The sequence below is a fragment of the Conger conger genome, chromosome 9, assembly GCF_963514075.1.
Source record: "Conger conger chromosome 9, fConCon1.1, whole genome shotgun sequence".
Classification (NCBI taxonomy): domain Eukaryota; kingdom Metazoa; phylum Chordata; class Actinopteri; order Anguilliformes; family Congridae; genus Conger; species Conger conger.
Window position 1 is genome coordinate 32,478,182 of NC_083768.1, and position 16,487 is coordinate 32,494,668.

A 16,487-nucleotide genomic window follows, 5' to 3' on the forward strand; every position below is an offset into this window, starting at 1 on the left:
TGCAAGGCACCAACCAGTTCGTCAGGAGCATTTGGGGGTTAGGTGTCTTGCTCAGAGACACTTCGACACACCCAGGGCAGGATCGAACCAGCAACAATGCCACTGCCAGATCACTGCTCTTACCACCTGAGCTAATATCGCCCTTAAAGTTTTAGCAAGTTGAGCAAGTTTAGCAAGTTTCCAGACCCTTTTAGTGAGTTTATAAAAAAAGAGCCTAGCGACAAATCCAGCCATTTTTTTTGCAGATATCAGCCTCCTTGGAAAACGCCAACGCTGCTCGTGGGTCTGCAATCTTTCCTGCGCTCGCTACTGCTCTACAGCCGCGTAACAGCAGCTGCCTCAGTGAGAGCAGAGATAAGCTACAGTCCACCGTCCACCAGACACACATTCTCAAACAGAAACTGCAATGAGTCTGCAATGATCTCATGAATATGCAAATGAGTGCATGACATCATTGAGCAACTTCTAGTGACATTCTGAGCACGCTTTTGCTACTTTCATGGGAAAAATGGCAACACTGAAGGCACCGAATTCAAAGTAAAAATATGAAAACCACCCTTCCGTAAGCACGTAATGGCTCTTAGAACCAGGCTGAGGACAGTCATTGCGGGCGCACCCAGACGCTGTCCCCGTGTTGTTTCATTCGGATCTGAAGCAGCGCGTTCCCCGACGCCCTTCCGCGGCGGGGGGGAAGGGGAGCTCCGGGGAGCCGGGTAAGCCTGGCGGCGAGAGGAAGCTGCACAGGAAGATGAAAGGCACAGGCAGCCCCGCGCTGCGAGCAGCACACAGAGACGCGCGGGCGACCGTCTGACTCGCTCAGCGTGCTCCTAATCGCGAGAAACGCGCCTGTCCAAACACACGCACGGAGCAAGAATGCAAATGCGGCCCGTTTCCACCCAGACGCCAAATCTGACGAGCTCGCCCATTGTTATACTTCCCGATTACTGTAAGAGAAGGCATCGTTCTTCGTGACGATTGTACTGACTGGGACCAAATGAAGGAAAAGTGGTAAACGTCTTTATGAAACACTGATGGGAGATGATTCATACGGCGAGACAGCATGGTCAGAGGATGTTATTGTCAAGCCTGGAAGAAATACAGACGCTCGGTTTTATCATGGAGACAAGGGAGAAATAAGGGAGGGGCTTGAGAAATGTGGGAGGGTCATGTGGGACAGGGGAGGTGTTTGGGGAGGGGCTTGTATGTGGGATGGGCTTAATTAATAGTGGAGGGGCTTGATAAACAGGGTAGAGGCATGAGAGTTAGAGGTGGGGCTTAAAGGATAGGGGCAGGGCTTGTGGGATGTGAGAGGTGCTTTCTGAATAAGGGAGGGGCTTGGACCTACCTGCTCTGCAGCCTGGCTTTCTTACTGGCCGAGGAGAGTCCCTGAGTGATGGCTTCTTCCCTGTGGCCTCTCTTTGCCGGCGCGTTGCCGGGCGCCCGAGGGTACTGACCCCTGAGCCGGCCCGCCCCGCCGTTCTCTGACACCACGGCCCTGAAATGCAAAGACTCATATTTACATGACTCATATTTGACTCGTATTTACCTGAAACGGCAGGGCCCAGCTCAGCCTCCGCCATACGAAACAATTTCAAGCTCCATAAACTTCATAAAGCAGGGGCTCAGCTGTGCCTACGTCACATCGCCCTGCTAAGCACTAGGATATTATTCCAAAGGGCTTCGCCGCCCTGCCCACAGCGGCGCAGGGAGAGGGTGCAGCTCGGTTAAATTAATAACACAGAGCTCCGCTCGTCCTCCCGCGTTAAAGGGAGAGTCTGTAACACGACCGTGGTGAAAACTCCCCACACCGCCAGCCTACTCCCCCAGTGGATTTGCACTGAAAAACATTCATCACAGCGCTAATAACCGGCGCTTTATCTCCTGACCGCTGGCCCCGCTCCGACAGTGCCAGGGCCCGAGAGCGGGAGCACGTTTAATTTAAGAACATCATTCCAGGCTTTAAGTAAGCTGATTTGGGACACTGAGTCAATCATTTATAGAGCCTGTCCCAGAGCTCATCCCAGCACACAGAGAGAGAGAGGCTTTAAAGGGCAAAAATCTCCCACAAGCAAATGCGATCTTCTCCCAGCATAAAGTTCTCCGTACAATACGAGCAGTTAGGCCTGCAAAATCTCTTAAAACTTCAATTAACCTCTCCGACGAGAGAGGTCCGTTTGAGAATGAGCTGGTTTGTTTCTGACTAACAGCATGTGTGTGGCACAGTGGTTGCAAAACCAGAAGGTTATGGGTTCACATCCCAACAGGGGCACTGCAACTCAACCGTTTAAGCAGAGCTGTAAATATCCAGTAGGGCACACAGAAAAGCTGTCAAATGCAGGCAAGTCGAATTGCAAAGGTGAGAAATTGGTATGAAACATCTACAGCAGGGAGGGATGCAGGTCCCAAAGCATTCCCGTTATGAGAGATGGATGGACCACGGCTGTTTTTACAGCTCGCAGCATTTGCCCATTTTCACAGAAAAAACATGCCCAGGGTGACAGTAACATCAGACAAGCTATTCTATTGGTCCCTACCTCATATGTGAGGAAACCAATTGGCCCCTGTGCTATAAGCCCCAGGGAAGCATGCCCTGACTTGCTGATGTTTTCAAACGGTTTTCTCTCTTCACACTTTTCCACACATCAACGTCACAGTTGCTATTTTCTGCATCCTGTTTATAAATTATTTCTGCACAGATGCACAACATCACATTGCCTTTTCATGAAAAAGGCAGAATCATTTTCTTCCATTGGCTGAGCTATGACTATAACTCCCGCATTCTCAAATCTTTCTCATGTGTATTAATGTTTCATCTCGAGCCAATGACGTAGCAGCTGCCGTTCCCATAACGACGCTCCACATTATTTTGGTGATGCCACTTTTAGAAATGTTATTATTTAGATTTATCTGGTGAGCTGAACAACAACAATTGGCTACATACAGGTTACAGCCATTTGGCTCATCCTATTTTTAAACTAATATGGCACAAGCTGGAGTCTGTGTTTGTGTGTATTTGTGTACCTGTGTGTGTGACTATGTATGTGTTTGTGTGTGCCTGTGTGTGTGTGCGCTCCTGTGTCTATGTGTGTATGACCCTGTATATGCCCCCCTGTATGTGCGTGAGTGTTCCTCTGTGTGTGCACCTGTGTGTTTGTGTGTATTTGTGTGTGCGTGCGTCTGTGTGTGTGCGAGTGCTCCTCTGAGTGTGTGGGCCTGTGTGTGTTTGTGTGTGTGTGTGTGTGTGGGTAGTTTATTCCGTTCTTTGTCTGAGCTGTATCATTCTGAATCCAGTCCTTGGAGCCAATCCCATGGTCTGAATGTGCAGCACATCGTCTGACTGCTGACAACTTCCCTGTTACTGACACTGGCAGTAAAGGAAGACTCTGTTAAACATAGGAAGCGAGGCATACTGGGAGCTCAGCCTGATGCCTTTAATCTGCCAATCACATCAAAGACCACAAGCCAGACCACACAGCCAGGAGTGCTTTTCCACTGGTGGTGTGTCTCTAACCCTGAAGGAGTGTGGTTTCACTGGCAGGGAGTATGTCTCTAACCCTGAAGGAGTGTGTTTTCACTGGAAGGGAGTGTGTCTCTGACCCTGAAGGAGTGTGTTTTCACTGGCAGGGCGTGTGTCTCCAAGGAATGAAAGTTCCCATTACAACAAGCTTCCAAGTCATGTTACTACCTAGTTTGTCAGTGTGAGCAAGCTCTAGTTTAAGCAGCTATGCACAAGTGAAAAAGCATGGACATTCCGAAGCAAGAGGTACTATTGAAACAGGAAAGTCATATTTGCAGCATACACATGTGACTCAATTCATACATTCATTTTACGATTATTTAGTATCCTTCCCATTCAAAATGTATTTGAATATCAAAATCTAAGTTTGACAGCCCTAATGGGCAGGCTCTGCCCCCTCTCACCTTGACTCTGTGAGGCAGTCCTCCTTCTCCTCCTCCTCTGCGGGACACAGCGTCTTGGTTTTCTGGACGAACTGTACGGGGACCATGGTGACATAGCGTTCTCCTCCCAGACGGTCTGGGAGCGTGGCTTCTTTCTTCATGTTGATCTCTGAGTACGGGCAACCGAAGGCACTGTGGAACAGCACCATGGGACATCATTCAAATATGAGCACATCTGCTGAACACTGACCACAACTGCTGAGCACCGACCACATCAGAACACTGACCACATCTGCCGAGCACTGACACCTCTGAACACTGACCACAGCTGCTGAGCACTGACCACATCTAAACACAGACCACAGCTGCTGAACACTGACCACAACAGCTGAGCACCGACCACGTCTGAGCACTGACCACATCTGCTGAGCACTGACCACATCTGAACACTGATCACAGCTGCTGAGCACTGACCACATCTGAACACTGACCACTGACCACAGCTGCTGAAGACTGACACATCTGAACAATGACTATAGCTGCTGAGCACTGACCACATCTGCTGAGCACTGACACCTCTGAACACTGACCACATCTGCTGAGCACTGACCACATCTGAACACTGACCTGGGTCTAACCAGAAGCTAACCATGCTAAAGCTGACTCCAGTACCTTTGTCCAGAAAGATTATGCCAATCAGTGACAGGTGCCTTTTCTTTTCTACTCTTTAATCAAAGTATAAACATGACAATTGATACGGTATCATTTTTTGTAAGTTAATGCATGCAACCAACAAAATAATACAAAATTAGAACAGAGATAGCCAAAGAACATTTGCAGAAATTATTCGGGGTTATGATGTAGGATTTTAAAAAAAATATTCATTCACCTGGAAAGTTGGGACTCATATTTCTCACGCACTTAGGCCAGAGAAAAGCCTCTCCCTTGGCTAAGGCTAAAGGAGGAAACCGGTGCAAACATCATAGTAGCAAACAGCTATCAAGGAAACGAACAAACAATTATCCGACATGGCAGCTGACCCGTCCCTACACACAGGACGGCGTGAAGAGCAATCGATGCGAACAGACAGACTTCCGGCAGGGGAGATGAACGTGGGAGCGTACGAGCTGTCAGGTGCGTTTGTTAAGACACAACACCACCACAGCCCTCAGACCTCCTTCTCAATAACAAATCCCTTCAATCCTTTCAGTTCTTCACTCCTTCCTTCCTCCATAGCCAGCTTTGCTCCCGCCCCCCCCTCCCCTTCCCCCACCACACCCGGCCGGTCAGGACAGGGCTCGGTTTAGGCCGAAGCGCCATGCCCCCCTAGACCCCTAGAGAGGCTGTGTAGAGTGATGAAGACAGAGGCCAGGATAGAAGAGGAAATGAGGGGGCATCCTGTCAGACAGGCACAGAGATAAGTGCCAATTAAACCACAGAGGAGCAGGAGAGTCTGATGAAGGGTTTGGGGGGTGAGCGTAGAGCGACCAGCGCAAACATTGAAAGAAATTGCAGAGGAATTCCACAGAGGCGCCCCCCCTCACTCGCTATAATAACCGTCCTCATTTCTGACTCAGCATTTAAAAACGACTAGCTTTTAAAACACAATCCCAGGGGTCCAGGTGCTTGGAGGCTAATTTGTGAGGGGCTGCACTCTATTTAAAAACTGGCCCTTAGCAGCGGAGCTGTATCTAATGCTAATGCCGCCCTGACGCTTCCCTACGTGGGGTCTCTGCAGTGCTGGTTTCCTGGTAGCTTGCCGTGGAGGTGCGTGCGGTTCCCAGAGTGCTTGGCAAAGGCAGGCAGCGTGAGTAATGTGTGTTAGGTCACCGGCAGGAGCGTATGTGTTAAGCAAACTGTCAACCGTGCTAGAGAAAAACAGAAAAACAAAATCTCCAAGATTAGCATAAATGTGATGTATGTGCTCCTTTAAGCCGGGATAGCTATGCGGACTACATGCAAATATGCTGCATATTAAAGCTGTATGCAAAAGTATGGTAAATATAAGTTAACATATGTGCAAATATTTTGTTTATTTTGTTTTTAATATCGTGAATGCATCTGAACAGGTTTTAGCATGACATCTGGCTGCTTGTGTCCCAAGACATCCTAAGATTAACATTTGAAAAAGTAACTGGACTTTTTCCCATGATTCCTGAGATACATTCCCTTGTACGTGAAAAGTTAAACTGCAGCAGTCAAGCCACGAGTGTCTAACATCACTACGCTGATGTAATTCGTAGCACAACCGAAGCTAAATCCTCCATTGTTTCAAAAATAAAGACTCTGTGATGCCACCGTTTGCACTGGTGTGAAAATTTCAGCAGAAACAGTGCTTTGTGTTCCGCTCGCAAAATTACCTGGAGAATCATTATCTGGAGCCATTTCATCTGCCTGAAAATATCAGACTTATAAGAACATAAAACAATAAAGAGAAATGCTCTCTCAGCCCATCAACGCTCACAGTTTACCTACAAACTACAGGGTCTCTCAGAGAGTGCTTGCTTCGATTTAAGACAGATAAAATACCACGAGTTTAAAATGGAAACAAAATATTTGGGTGCTTGTTAAGCATGCACATAAGAATAATAATTAGACGGAAGCCTTGCCTGCGGATTTGGTGAAATTCTATATTAATAATGAAAGGCTCTTCCGCAGCAGGATGCTACACATTCACACCAGGCTCTTCACTTCCTGAATGGAGCGTGGGCTTGCTGTGGGTGTGAATGACAGATACACAAGCACAGGAGACAGCGAGGAGAGGCACAGGCTGGACTCACAGTTACGTCTATGTGAAATTATGCAGTTCGGCTATAAGACCGGATATCTTTCCCAGGTGAGACTGAGTGAGAGAGGCCGGATATTGTTCCTCAGATGTGAGAGAGGCCAGATACTGTTCCTCAGATGTGAGTGAGAGAGACCAGATACTGCTCCTCAGATGTGAGTGAGAGAGACCAGATATTGCTCCTCAGATGTGAGAGAGACCAGATACTGCTCCTCAGATGTGAGTGAGAGAGACCAGATACTGCTCCTCAGATGTGAGTGAGAGAGACCAGATACTGCTCCTCAGATGTGAGTGAGAGAGACCAGATACTGCTCCTCAGATGTGAGTGAGAGAGACCAGATACTGTTCCCCAGGTGAGAGTGAGCGAGAGAGACCAGATACTTTTCCCCAGGTGAGAGTGAGCGAGAGAGACCAGATACCACTCCCCAGGTGAGAGTGAGCAAGAGAGACCAGATACTACTCCCCAGGTGAGAGTAAGTAAGAGAGACGTGATTGTTTTGCATTCAAATACTTTTTTGTGTTTGATTAATCTTGCCTGCTGCAGTTGAGCCAAACAAGAAGACAGGGTTTGCACTCTGAGATTATTTCATAGGTTCCAATACACTAGAGAAGCTCAGTAAAGCATAGAAAAGTATTTGAATCCAAAACAATTATGTGTTTGACCCAGGTCAGGTATCCGATGTTCTGTTATCTGTCATTAGGTCTTCTGAAGAAATGCATGACATTACATGACAATACATTCACTTTCCAAAGCCTGGTCCGTTCAGCGACAGTATGTATTACACGCTTTTCATTACACAGCATGTCATACTCACTTACTTTCATCAGATCTCATCTCGAAATCTGTCATTCCTCATCGCATTAAACGAGACATCCATTTTGAGCTGTCACTGTCAGGAAGCCGTCGGTTTAACCTCCCTGTGAACAACGCTGAAAGGGTGACAGACTGAGGAACGAGGGAAGGATCCCTCCCCGCCCCTCTCTGCCCTTCGGGGTGTGATGTGGCTGACACAGATGCCCCCTGCTCCACCCCCTCCCCCCATTTCTCCCCGCAGGTGAGGCAAGGCGGCCCCACTGCACACATGACATTAACCGGAGGTTGACGGAATCGCCGTGGCTACAGCACGTGGGGGTGGGGCTGAAGGGAGGGCTAAAGCAGGAGGACCGGCTGCGTAGGACACTTCACGCACCGATGAGCTCCCCGCGTTTCGCTGGTTTACCGCTGTTCTCTCACACCATCAACCCCGGCTCCCTCGCTGACCTGAACCCCCACATCTCCCGTGGAAAAACATGCAGCCGAGTGAACACAGACCCACCGTGAATCCCCCTGGCGACAGTCCCCTTGGCCAATTCCTGCACTGCAATACTGTACATCAGGCTGTCATGGCATTGCACACCACCCCAGCGTACGGCTGACAGCTCTCCTGACAGCTAGCAACAGTATTTAACATACCATGACATCGACCGAGAGCTGTGTGGCTTGAAGTATAAAGCATTTATTAACACACCCTCATTAGGACTATGCAAGATGTGTGCCAAGAAAATTAGATGAAATATTCTAAGCTCCAGTTATATGGGGCTTTGTGATAGCTGTACGATGAACATATTGACCATTTCTAGCAGAATAGCCCTGGCACACGCATGTCTGAGATGCACAGGGACACCAGAATGTCCCATGCATGATCCCAACCAAATTCATTCACAGCATTAAGAGGCTGCGCTTTGTAAATTTTATTGCACTTAAGTGCTCGATGAGCCCCAGTACCCACAAATACTGCACTCAGCTCACACGTCTGACTGCTGGCCTTGCAGAGGAACACCAGGGCCATCATTACCAGGCTCTCCTATCAGTCCCAGCCCAGAACAGCCTGGTGCACATTCTCATAAAACCTCAATGCTGACATAAATCTGTCTCTTACATTACTTCACTCTTTATTTGCTTGGCAGAGACCCAGTTAACTTTGCCCCCCTTGTTTTAAAGGAAAGGGACCTCAGTTTACAGCACTTCCTGATGGCAAGTTCTCAAACCAATTATTCACATTATGAGAGCGAAAGACCATTATATTTTCTCCTTTTTTGACTGTCCACTCCTCCTGATGTCGTTTCATGGTTCTTTGTTGATCTTACTACTTAGAGAGCCAAACCAAGCTGCTGGCTGAGGGTCAGCGCTGATTCAATGAAGTAGGTGTAATGTTTTCAGTACTGACTGACTCACAATTTCCTGAGTTTGTGGAGGAAGAACAGTTTTCACTGCCATTTGGTATATACTGTGTATAATGTTGCCTATAATGGTGTCTAGAAGTCTAGAACTCTTCAACTCTTTATATTGTTTTTTTCTCTGATAATAAGGTGTGTCAGATGGGACAATGTTCTTCCAGTGTTCATTCCATTAATATTGTCTTTTCTGCATTCAGGTCGAAAAAAATGGTTGACCATAGTTTTCAACTATTCTTCAGAGATGTCCACAATCACTGTGTCATCTGAATAATTAAAAGATGGTACACAGACAACTGTCTAATCCACTCCTTTAAATAATTATGTGCTGACTAACAACATAAAGCAGTAGACCGTGTGGCTGTCCTAGGCCATGGTTCTACACCCCTGATATAGTCCCATGCTGGATATGAATTTTAATAGAAAATAGGATTATAGCTCACTGTATTCAGTTCAATTCTTGTGATCTTCCCATCATTACACAAGAGTTTTCTCCAGATGAAACCTGTGCAGATATAAATATTTCAGGTGGTTTTCTTTCTGCTACATATTGTATGTTCTGAGTGCAGCCTGGAGCCATAAATACCACACTATGCATTTATATTCCAGTCTTCCTAAGCTGGGTATAAGGCAGCTAGCTACCGCACAACCCACCTTCAAACATGCTTAATTTCTGACTTTGCTGGAGCTGAGCTCATTTCCATTGCTGAAGGCACCACCGCCACATACAGTAACGCAGCACTTAAGGGACTGAGCTTCTACCCAAAACACTCCACTCGATCAACAGATGTGTTACTGCCACTGTAGCCCTGAGCATGGTACTTAACCTGAATACTTCAGCAAACACCCAGATGCTTCAAATGTACATTGCGTAACATGAAAAACTGTCCAGCATGTAAAAAGACGCAGAAATACTGCAATTCTCCCAGGATGAAGGAATCTGCCCCGCTAATTAAATAAGCATATTGCAAATACACGCAGAAAAACACCGTCCCCACTGCTAACTGAGGACTGAGACTCAACACTAAGAATGAGCCTAAGAGAGAAGCAGGTGCGTCTTTCAAAATAAGAGTCTTCTGAACCTCTCAACTTCCAACGGCTTGATGGGTATAATTCTTCATGGTCTGTTTCTTCAGACTTATGTAAAAATGCCTGTGTGTGTGCATGTGTAAGCGCTCGTGTGGGTGTGTGTGTGTGAGTTTGTGTGCACGTTTGTGTAAAAAGCTGCTTAGTCACTCTGTGCATTTAGCCCTGGCTATGCATGCATTACATCCACATGGCATACCTCAGCAGCCCCTTTCTGTACTTAACTACTTTCTGAGATACCGTGAGCTCAAGGCCTCAATTCAATCTCCTCGTAATACCATGTCCTTAAATTTCATCGGAATGTAATCTGGATTAGATACGGTTAATTTTAAGGCAATTATGTTATTTTTATTATATTTTGCCTGACAGTAAGATTGGATTTATTTCATTAACTGCAAGGCTATTCAGAGTTGAACATTTCTACAACAAACAAAGCGCCCTAAGACTCAGAAATGAACTAGTACACCATTTACCCAAGCTTGTGGCGATGTGAATGGTAAATTGTCTGTTAATCTTGCAATTAAAAAGCTGTGTAAGGCTTGTGAACTGCAGCTATCTATCAGATAAATCTTCATAAGACCCCTTAAGCACAAGCAAAATTAGACAAAGACAATTAATCCTACCCAAACACACTACAAAATGCTAATTAAATGCACAGTCCAAACACTGTGCGTTGACCAAACATTGGCCAGAAAGGTTAAATAAAAAGAGTTGCACATTTAAATGGGACAATAAGGTCAGCCAGTCAATAGAATGTAAATGATATGCAAATATAATTCAAACTTCATGATAATTAATTTTAGGGTGTCTTTCATTTCTTTTTTTCCACAGAGCTTCTGTGGAATTATCCCCAGTGCTTTTGAGTGATTTTCAGAGTTATTTCACATCAAAGGAACTGGACAATAATCCAAATTGATTTCGGACAGGATGACATTTATCAACACGCCCCTGAAGGCAAACTTTAACATGATCAGGAGATCGCCTCCCCAGACAGGTCTTTGAACAGCAAGCTAACCAATCCAGCAATGCAACCACTGCTGCCTGGCAGGCAATCTTTGACAGCCTCCGTGAATGCTAAAAAATTAATTCTGCTGGATTGTGTGAGGACGTTAAAAGGCAGACCTGATTATGCTTCCATACCACATCTCACTTCTCCAGCTTTGAGAGATATCGATTAAAATTCAATCGTTTGGCTTTGGTCTGGACAATATGACTGAGCTGCAAGAAATCAGTCTGCTGGTGATAACCACAGGAGGTCTTCACAAGTGACTGCTTCTATTGCTTATGTCAGTTCCAAGAACATCACTACATGTATATTAATCAATTGTTAATTGCAAACATGGCTTTGTCTTTTATTCACGTGTTCGTTTTGTTTCATTACAGTAGAGTATCTGCTGTTTCTGTCAATCAGGAGAATCGCTTAAATTATAAGCCATAACAGGGATCTTTAGTATTTGAGTATTTCCAAAATATGAACCTTTCTTGGAAAGAACTACACTCCTGTTTTGCCAGTGACATGTCATTTATGTTAATGAGCTAATGTCAGGTGGCTGGTCGTCAGTAACAAACCAGTTTATTAGTCATCATAGCCGGCCATTACTTCATAGCAACCAGCCATTAGAGCCCCTAATATGGCAATTATCCACTTACTCAATGTCATCATCTGGGGGTGGGTACACTGCACCCCATATGTAAGGAGAGAATTGGGGCACATCAGAGTAGAATGTAGAGGCCTTTACTCTTGCACAACTTCTTTACTGAAAATCCCTGCATGGGTAATGATTACATTTTAAAAATTTGTTTCTGATTTTTCCAATTTTTCTCCCAATTTACTTGCCAATTGTACTCAGTTTATTTCAATCACCCATGCTTCGCTACAACCCCGTCCCCTGGTGCCCAGAAGGAGATCAACAAGCCTTCTTCAGAATGCATCATCTCATGCACCGGACCATGATTCCAGGGCAATCAGGGTGCTTTTTGTATGTGGCGAACCTCCCTCCCCCCACCCGGGCGGTGGCCCTCGTGCCCTCTATGCCACTCCCTCGTGTGCCGGCTGTGCTTGGCTTTGGCAGGTGAACCCCGGTCCTCAGTGCGCAACTGCATCAAACTGATGCCTTAACTGTGCACCACCATGGTACTGAGCATAGTTTGATTGACAGCCTAGTGGCCCACTCACCTGTGGTGGCCTGTGTAGCGTGGACCTCTGATGTGGCCCACACCCCGACATCCTGGGGTCGGACACACACCCTGATTGGCTGAGGACTTGATGTCTGTGGGACCTATAAATAAAGGGTCATTCTGTGAGCAAACAAGCAAACTGCATTCATGATTCAATCAGATTCAACAACCTCTTGGTAAACACTTGGGGCATCCTCTGGACTGAGGCTAATTCACTCATCTCAGAAAAAGTTTTCAATTCATTCTGAGCTCAAATCTGTATGTAATGGCAAATGCAAGGTAAATTACTGAGTTTACTTTGCAGAGAACAGTGTGAGACACGTGGAAACAAAAAAACAAACACGCTCATCCTCTGAGAAAAAACATGCTCATCCACTGAGGAAAGGAAAAGTTAACAAAACAGAGCGGATGATCTCACGTGTATAGCACACACTCAGCTACCTGCTCAGCACAATAAATAACGTGCCCGTCAGTCTTCATCCTACTCAATTCACCCCGGTCCTCAGAGCGGACTCGGTCAGCGCACTGACCTGGGGTCAGAAGCTCCGCTCAGGACCAGTGGGTGAGGAATAAAGGCTAAGACCTCAGTGACAGCGGGTGAAGGAAACGCCGTTGTTAAATCATTCTGCACACACGCACGACAGCGGCACAGGCCACACTCGGGATAAATGTGAGCTTCATGCTGCTACGTTCAGCATTTCTCGCAAGCTAATCGAGTCTGAATTCACTGAACACTCCTGCTGGATTTACCTGAGTGCATCACAGCCACTAATTATTCACCAAGGGCACCGCTTTCATGTTGATGAAAAGTGGGACACTTCATGCCAGGGTGCCGTTTATTAATGCCTTTTTAAAATGTGTGTGTGTGTGTGTGTGTGTGTGTGTGTGTGTGTGTGTGTGTGTGTAAACACAATACAGAACCCACTCAGCCCATGTACAACTACAGAGTCTGTTCCATGCTCCACAATGCAATTAGATGTCACTCTTGACACCCAAGTAGGATTCTGCATCTAAAACACCACAAACTGTCGATATCCATTGGGTAAAGGTTTTTAAATAATATTGTTAGAAGAAAGAATTTCAAATGTGAACCCCTGTAACTATGGGTTACGGTTCAATGTTATCAAAACAGAGAAATCAATAACTAACTTCAACCACATGAATCGCATTAATACTGCTTTTAAATCAGTGCATTCCCGAACCGTGACTGACTTCAACAAAAAAAGCATGCATTCACTTGTGTAATAGCCTTTTACCTCTTTGAAAACCTTCCTGGTAATTGCTTTAGAATAAAACACTATCTTGAAAAAGCAGCCTATAAATGTCTTGTTTTAAGAACTTATTTCGCCCCCAGTTTCTCTGAGGTATAAGACTAGGTCAGAAGGTCGAAGAGTGCTTTTGATTTTTGTAAGCCCATATCCTCAAAGGCAGCATGTGTATTAGGAGAGTCCTTGTGCGAATTGGCTGAATGCTTTGCTTGTTTTATTTGGTCTCTCAAACATCGCAATCAATTGCCAAGCCTAACACATAAACGTTTATACACACAGGTCAGACACAGACGTAAATTGGTACGTTCGAAAAGCAGACATACATTTTTGTTTACATGTCTCACCATTCTTAGTCACTTTCCTGAAAACATGTGTTGTAGTTTTCATGGCAGTACTTGGCAGTTATTCATTGAGTTTAATGTAGGTCAGTGAGGTCACTTTTACCTTTACAGCAGCAGACTCAATTAAGATGCGGTTTTCTCCTGAACTTTTACCCTTTTCAATCTGACCAGAAGTCAGGGGTCACTCTGTGCACAGAGTACTGGGACAAAATCACTGTTTGTTGAAACTGCAAAAATGCTGCACCAGAAGAAAAAAACAACCTAGTTATTTGTGATGGGTGGAAAATAATTATATCTGATATTTCTCTGTACTGCGCAATTCACCAGTTGAGAAATCGCTTGCTGACCTTTAGACAGCCACCAGAGGCTGCATTAGAGAACCACCTGTACAGAAAACCGTGAGAAAAACAAAACCAAACGTGGGAATGTTTGGCTTCCTGTTTGTTATCGGACCGGGACTTACGGAAGGGTGGCTCCAGCGGGTGGCCTGTCTGTGCACACCACCCTGCGGGGTGCAGGTCCGAATGGTCTGAGTCCACCCAGAAATCAAACTTCTGATGCCAGCCGTCAAAGTGCACCTGTTCGGATGGAGAAATACAGCCCAATTTACAAATCCCGTCTTATTAACATGAACCTGTGTTTATTTCACAGAAACTGTAATTCATAGCATTTTACAGTATATTGTATTGCGTAAAATAAGATTATCTCGATACCAGCCTAGAATCAGTAATAAGGAACATGATAATAAAAGTATTCACCTTGGGGTTTGGCTTCCTCATATGAAGTCATTTGCTGAAACTTAACTGCACATATACATTTGCACATAGTTATCTTTCTACAATAACCTTTCAGGATCTCTGCCACAAGTGTCCATGGAAGCCTACTATTAAATATTAATCCTGATTAAGATATATAATTGGTGGGATCAGACAGGCATGCATAGAGCATATGAATGTGACATCTCCCCTTTGCATATAAAAGACTCGTAAAAATGTAATGCCCATTGTCTTCAGGTGGGTAGGCAACATTTCTATATGAATGTTACCGTACCTGCTAATTTAACTGTTATTAATATGAATGCTTCACTTGGCAGAAGCCTTATTATACATTTACACAGCTGGACATTAACTGAAGAAAATCATCTTAATTGTTTAACTTAAGCACCTGCAGCCCACCGCAACCCACTTCACCTCTACGCAATTCAATCCAAAGAAGTCAATTCGTAACCCATAGGCACTAATGAGTTCTCCAGTGGCCTGTAATGTCATTCTTGTTGTTAAGCTTGATTTGGGTTTAGCTTGAACATTAGGGCAAAATGGGAGAAAAATGAAATCAGCATCGACCGGATTGGTGTTCCACCACAGCCGGTAAGGGAGGCCCTCGGGAAGGTCAGGAGGCTTTATTGATTGTAACGGATAGTGGAATTCTAATTCCCGCTGAACAGATGGCTGCTCTTCATCTCCAGCTCACCTCCACCCAACGCCAGCGCTTCCTAAGGCGGCCCACACAGAGCTGATTAAGACTGACAGATGCACGCTGCATGCTTGCAACGGTGTACTGCGGGCAAGTCAATGCAATCAAAATAATGGTTTAAAGCCATTCTGGGTTAATGATCAGCATTTGATCCTATAAGCGAGAATTAATCACACTGAGAGACGGTCATAAATCACTTAGCACAGGCATACACTACTCATCCATGCCTCTCTGCCCACAGTTAAGGGCTGAGAGTGGAAACAAGGATTTTGGGGTCTGGATATTGAACCAGTGGGCCGCACTCTTCCAGCACACTTCAGGAGGGTCTGCCAGCACAGTAATCCCCCTCTTCCCAATTCCCATATTCCCATCCAACTGTAGCTTTTCCCAGTTACCAGCTCAACACCAATTGTCCTTTGTGTGTACCTGCATGATTATCTTTGTAAAACACATACCGTAGGGCCTGGTTCACAGGCACAGATTAAGCTTCGTCCCAGACTAAATTGAGTTTTGTATGGAGAATATCCATTCCAAAAATATTTAGTCTAGGACAAGGCTTAATCTCTATCTGCGAAACTGACTCAAAATGTCCTGACAAAGATATTAAAATAATGTAAATAAAACATGACATGCCAAAAAGGCGTATTGTCAGGTGGCATAGCGGGCCGAGGTGCGATACCACAATCTGATGAGCTGGGTTCGTGCATCCATTTGGCGAAAATTATATATACGGTTGGATAATTTAGTTTGTAAGTTTTTAATTTTATTAACAACTTCCCACCAGTTGTGATAAATGCATATATTTTAAAGTATTCCTGCAGTGTTTTATTAACACAGTCAAGCAGTCGCAGCATGGAGTGAATAATCAATCTTAGAGTCGTCGATGGCCTAGTAACGTAGCACATAGAAGCTATACCTTAGTCAACCTTCTAAGACATAGTTTGTGGAACATGCCTAGAAAAGTAAACAACTTTAATCAGGTATACCTTTCGAGTCTTTGTAAAACGCTAAGAGACACCTTTATCGGGAAACGCGACCCAGAATGTTTTCTGAGGGACACTTTTCTGATGAAGATGAACATCTGCCTCCACCTTAGCTTGCGCCATTCTCTCGAAGGTTCCCGCTCACCTTCAGCCTGTAGTCTTCAGACTCAACAATGGTGGCCACCCGTATGAGAACGGGGTTCCTTCTGTCCACAGCCTCCAGCTTCATGTTCACCTGGAACTGGTGCGGCGCTCTCTG

At 45.4% G+C, this 16,487-nt stretch overlaps 1 protein-coding gene across 1 annotated transcript in view; it reads right to left on the reverse strand.

Moving 5' to 3' along the window:
- LOC133137150 (lethal(3)malignant brain tumor-like protein 4) overlaps nucleotides 1-16,487 on the reverse strand; it is a 60,631-nt gene that overhangs the window by 32,046 nt on the left and 12,098 nt on the right. The window contains exons 12-16 of the mRNA XM_061255222.1: nucleotides 16,374-16,484; nucleotides 14,236-14,350; nucleotides 12,162-12,264; nucleotides 3,922-4,092; nucleotides 1,346-1,495 (exon numbers count right to left, since the gene is read on the reverse strand). Coding sequence (XP_061111206.1) covers nucleotides 1,346-1,495; nucleotides 3,922-4,092; nucleotides 12,162-12,264; nucleotides 14,236-14,350; nucleotides 16,374-16,484 — 650 coding nt within the window. The remainder of the gene's footprint in view (nucleotides 1-1,345; nucleotides 1,496-3,921; nucleotides 4,093-12,161; nucleotides 12,265-14,235; nucleotides 14,351-16,373; nucleotides 16,485-16,487) is intronic.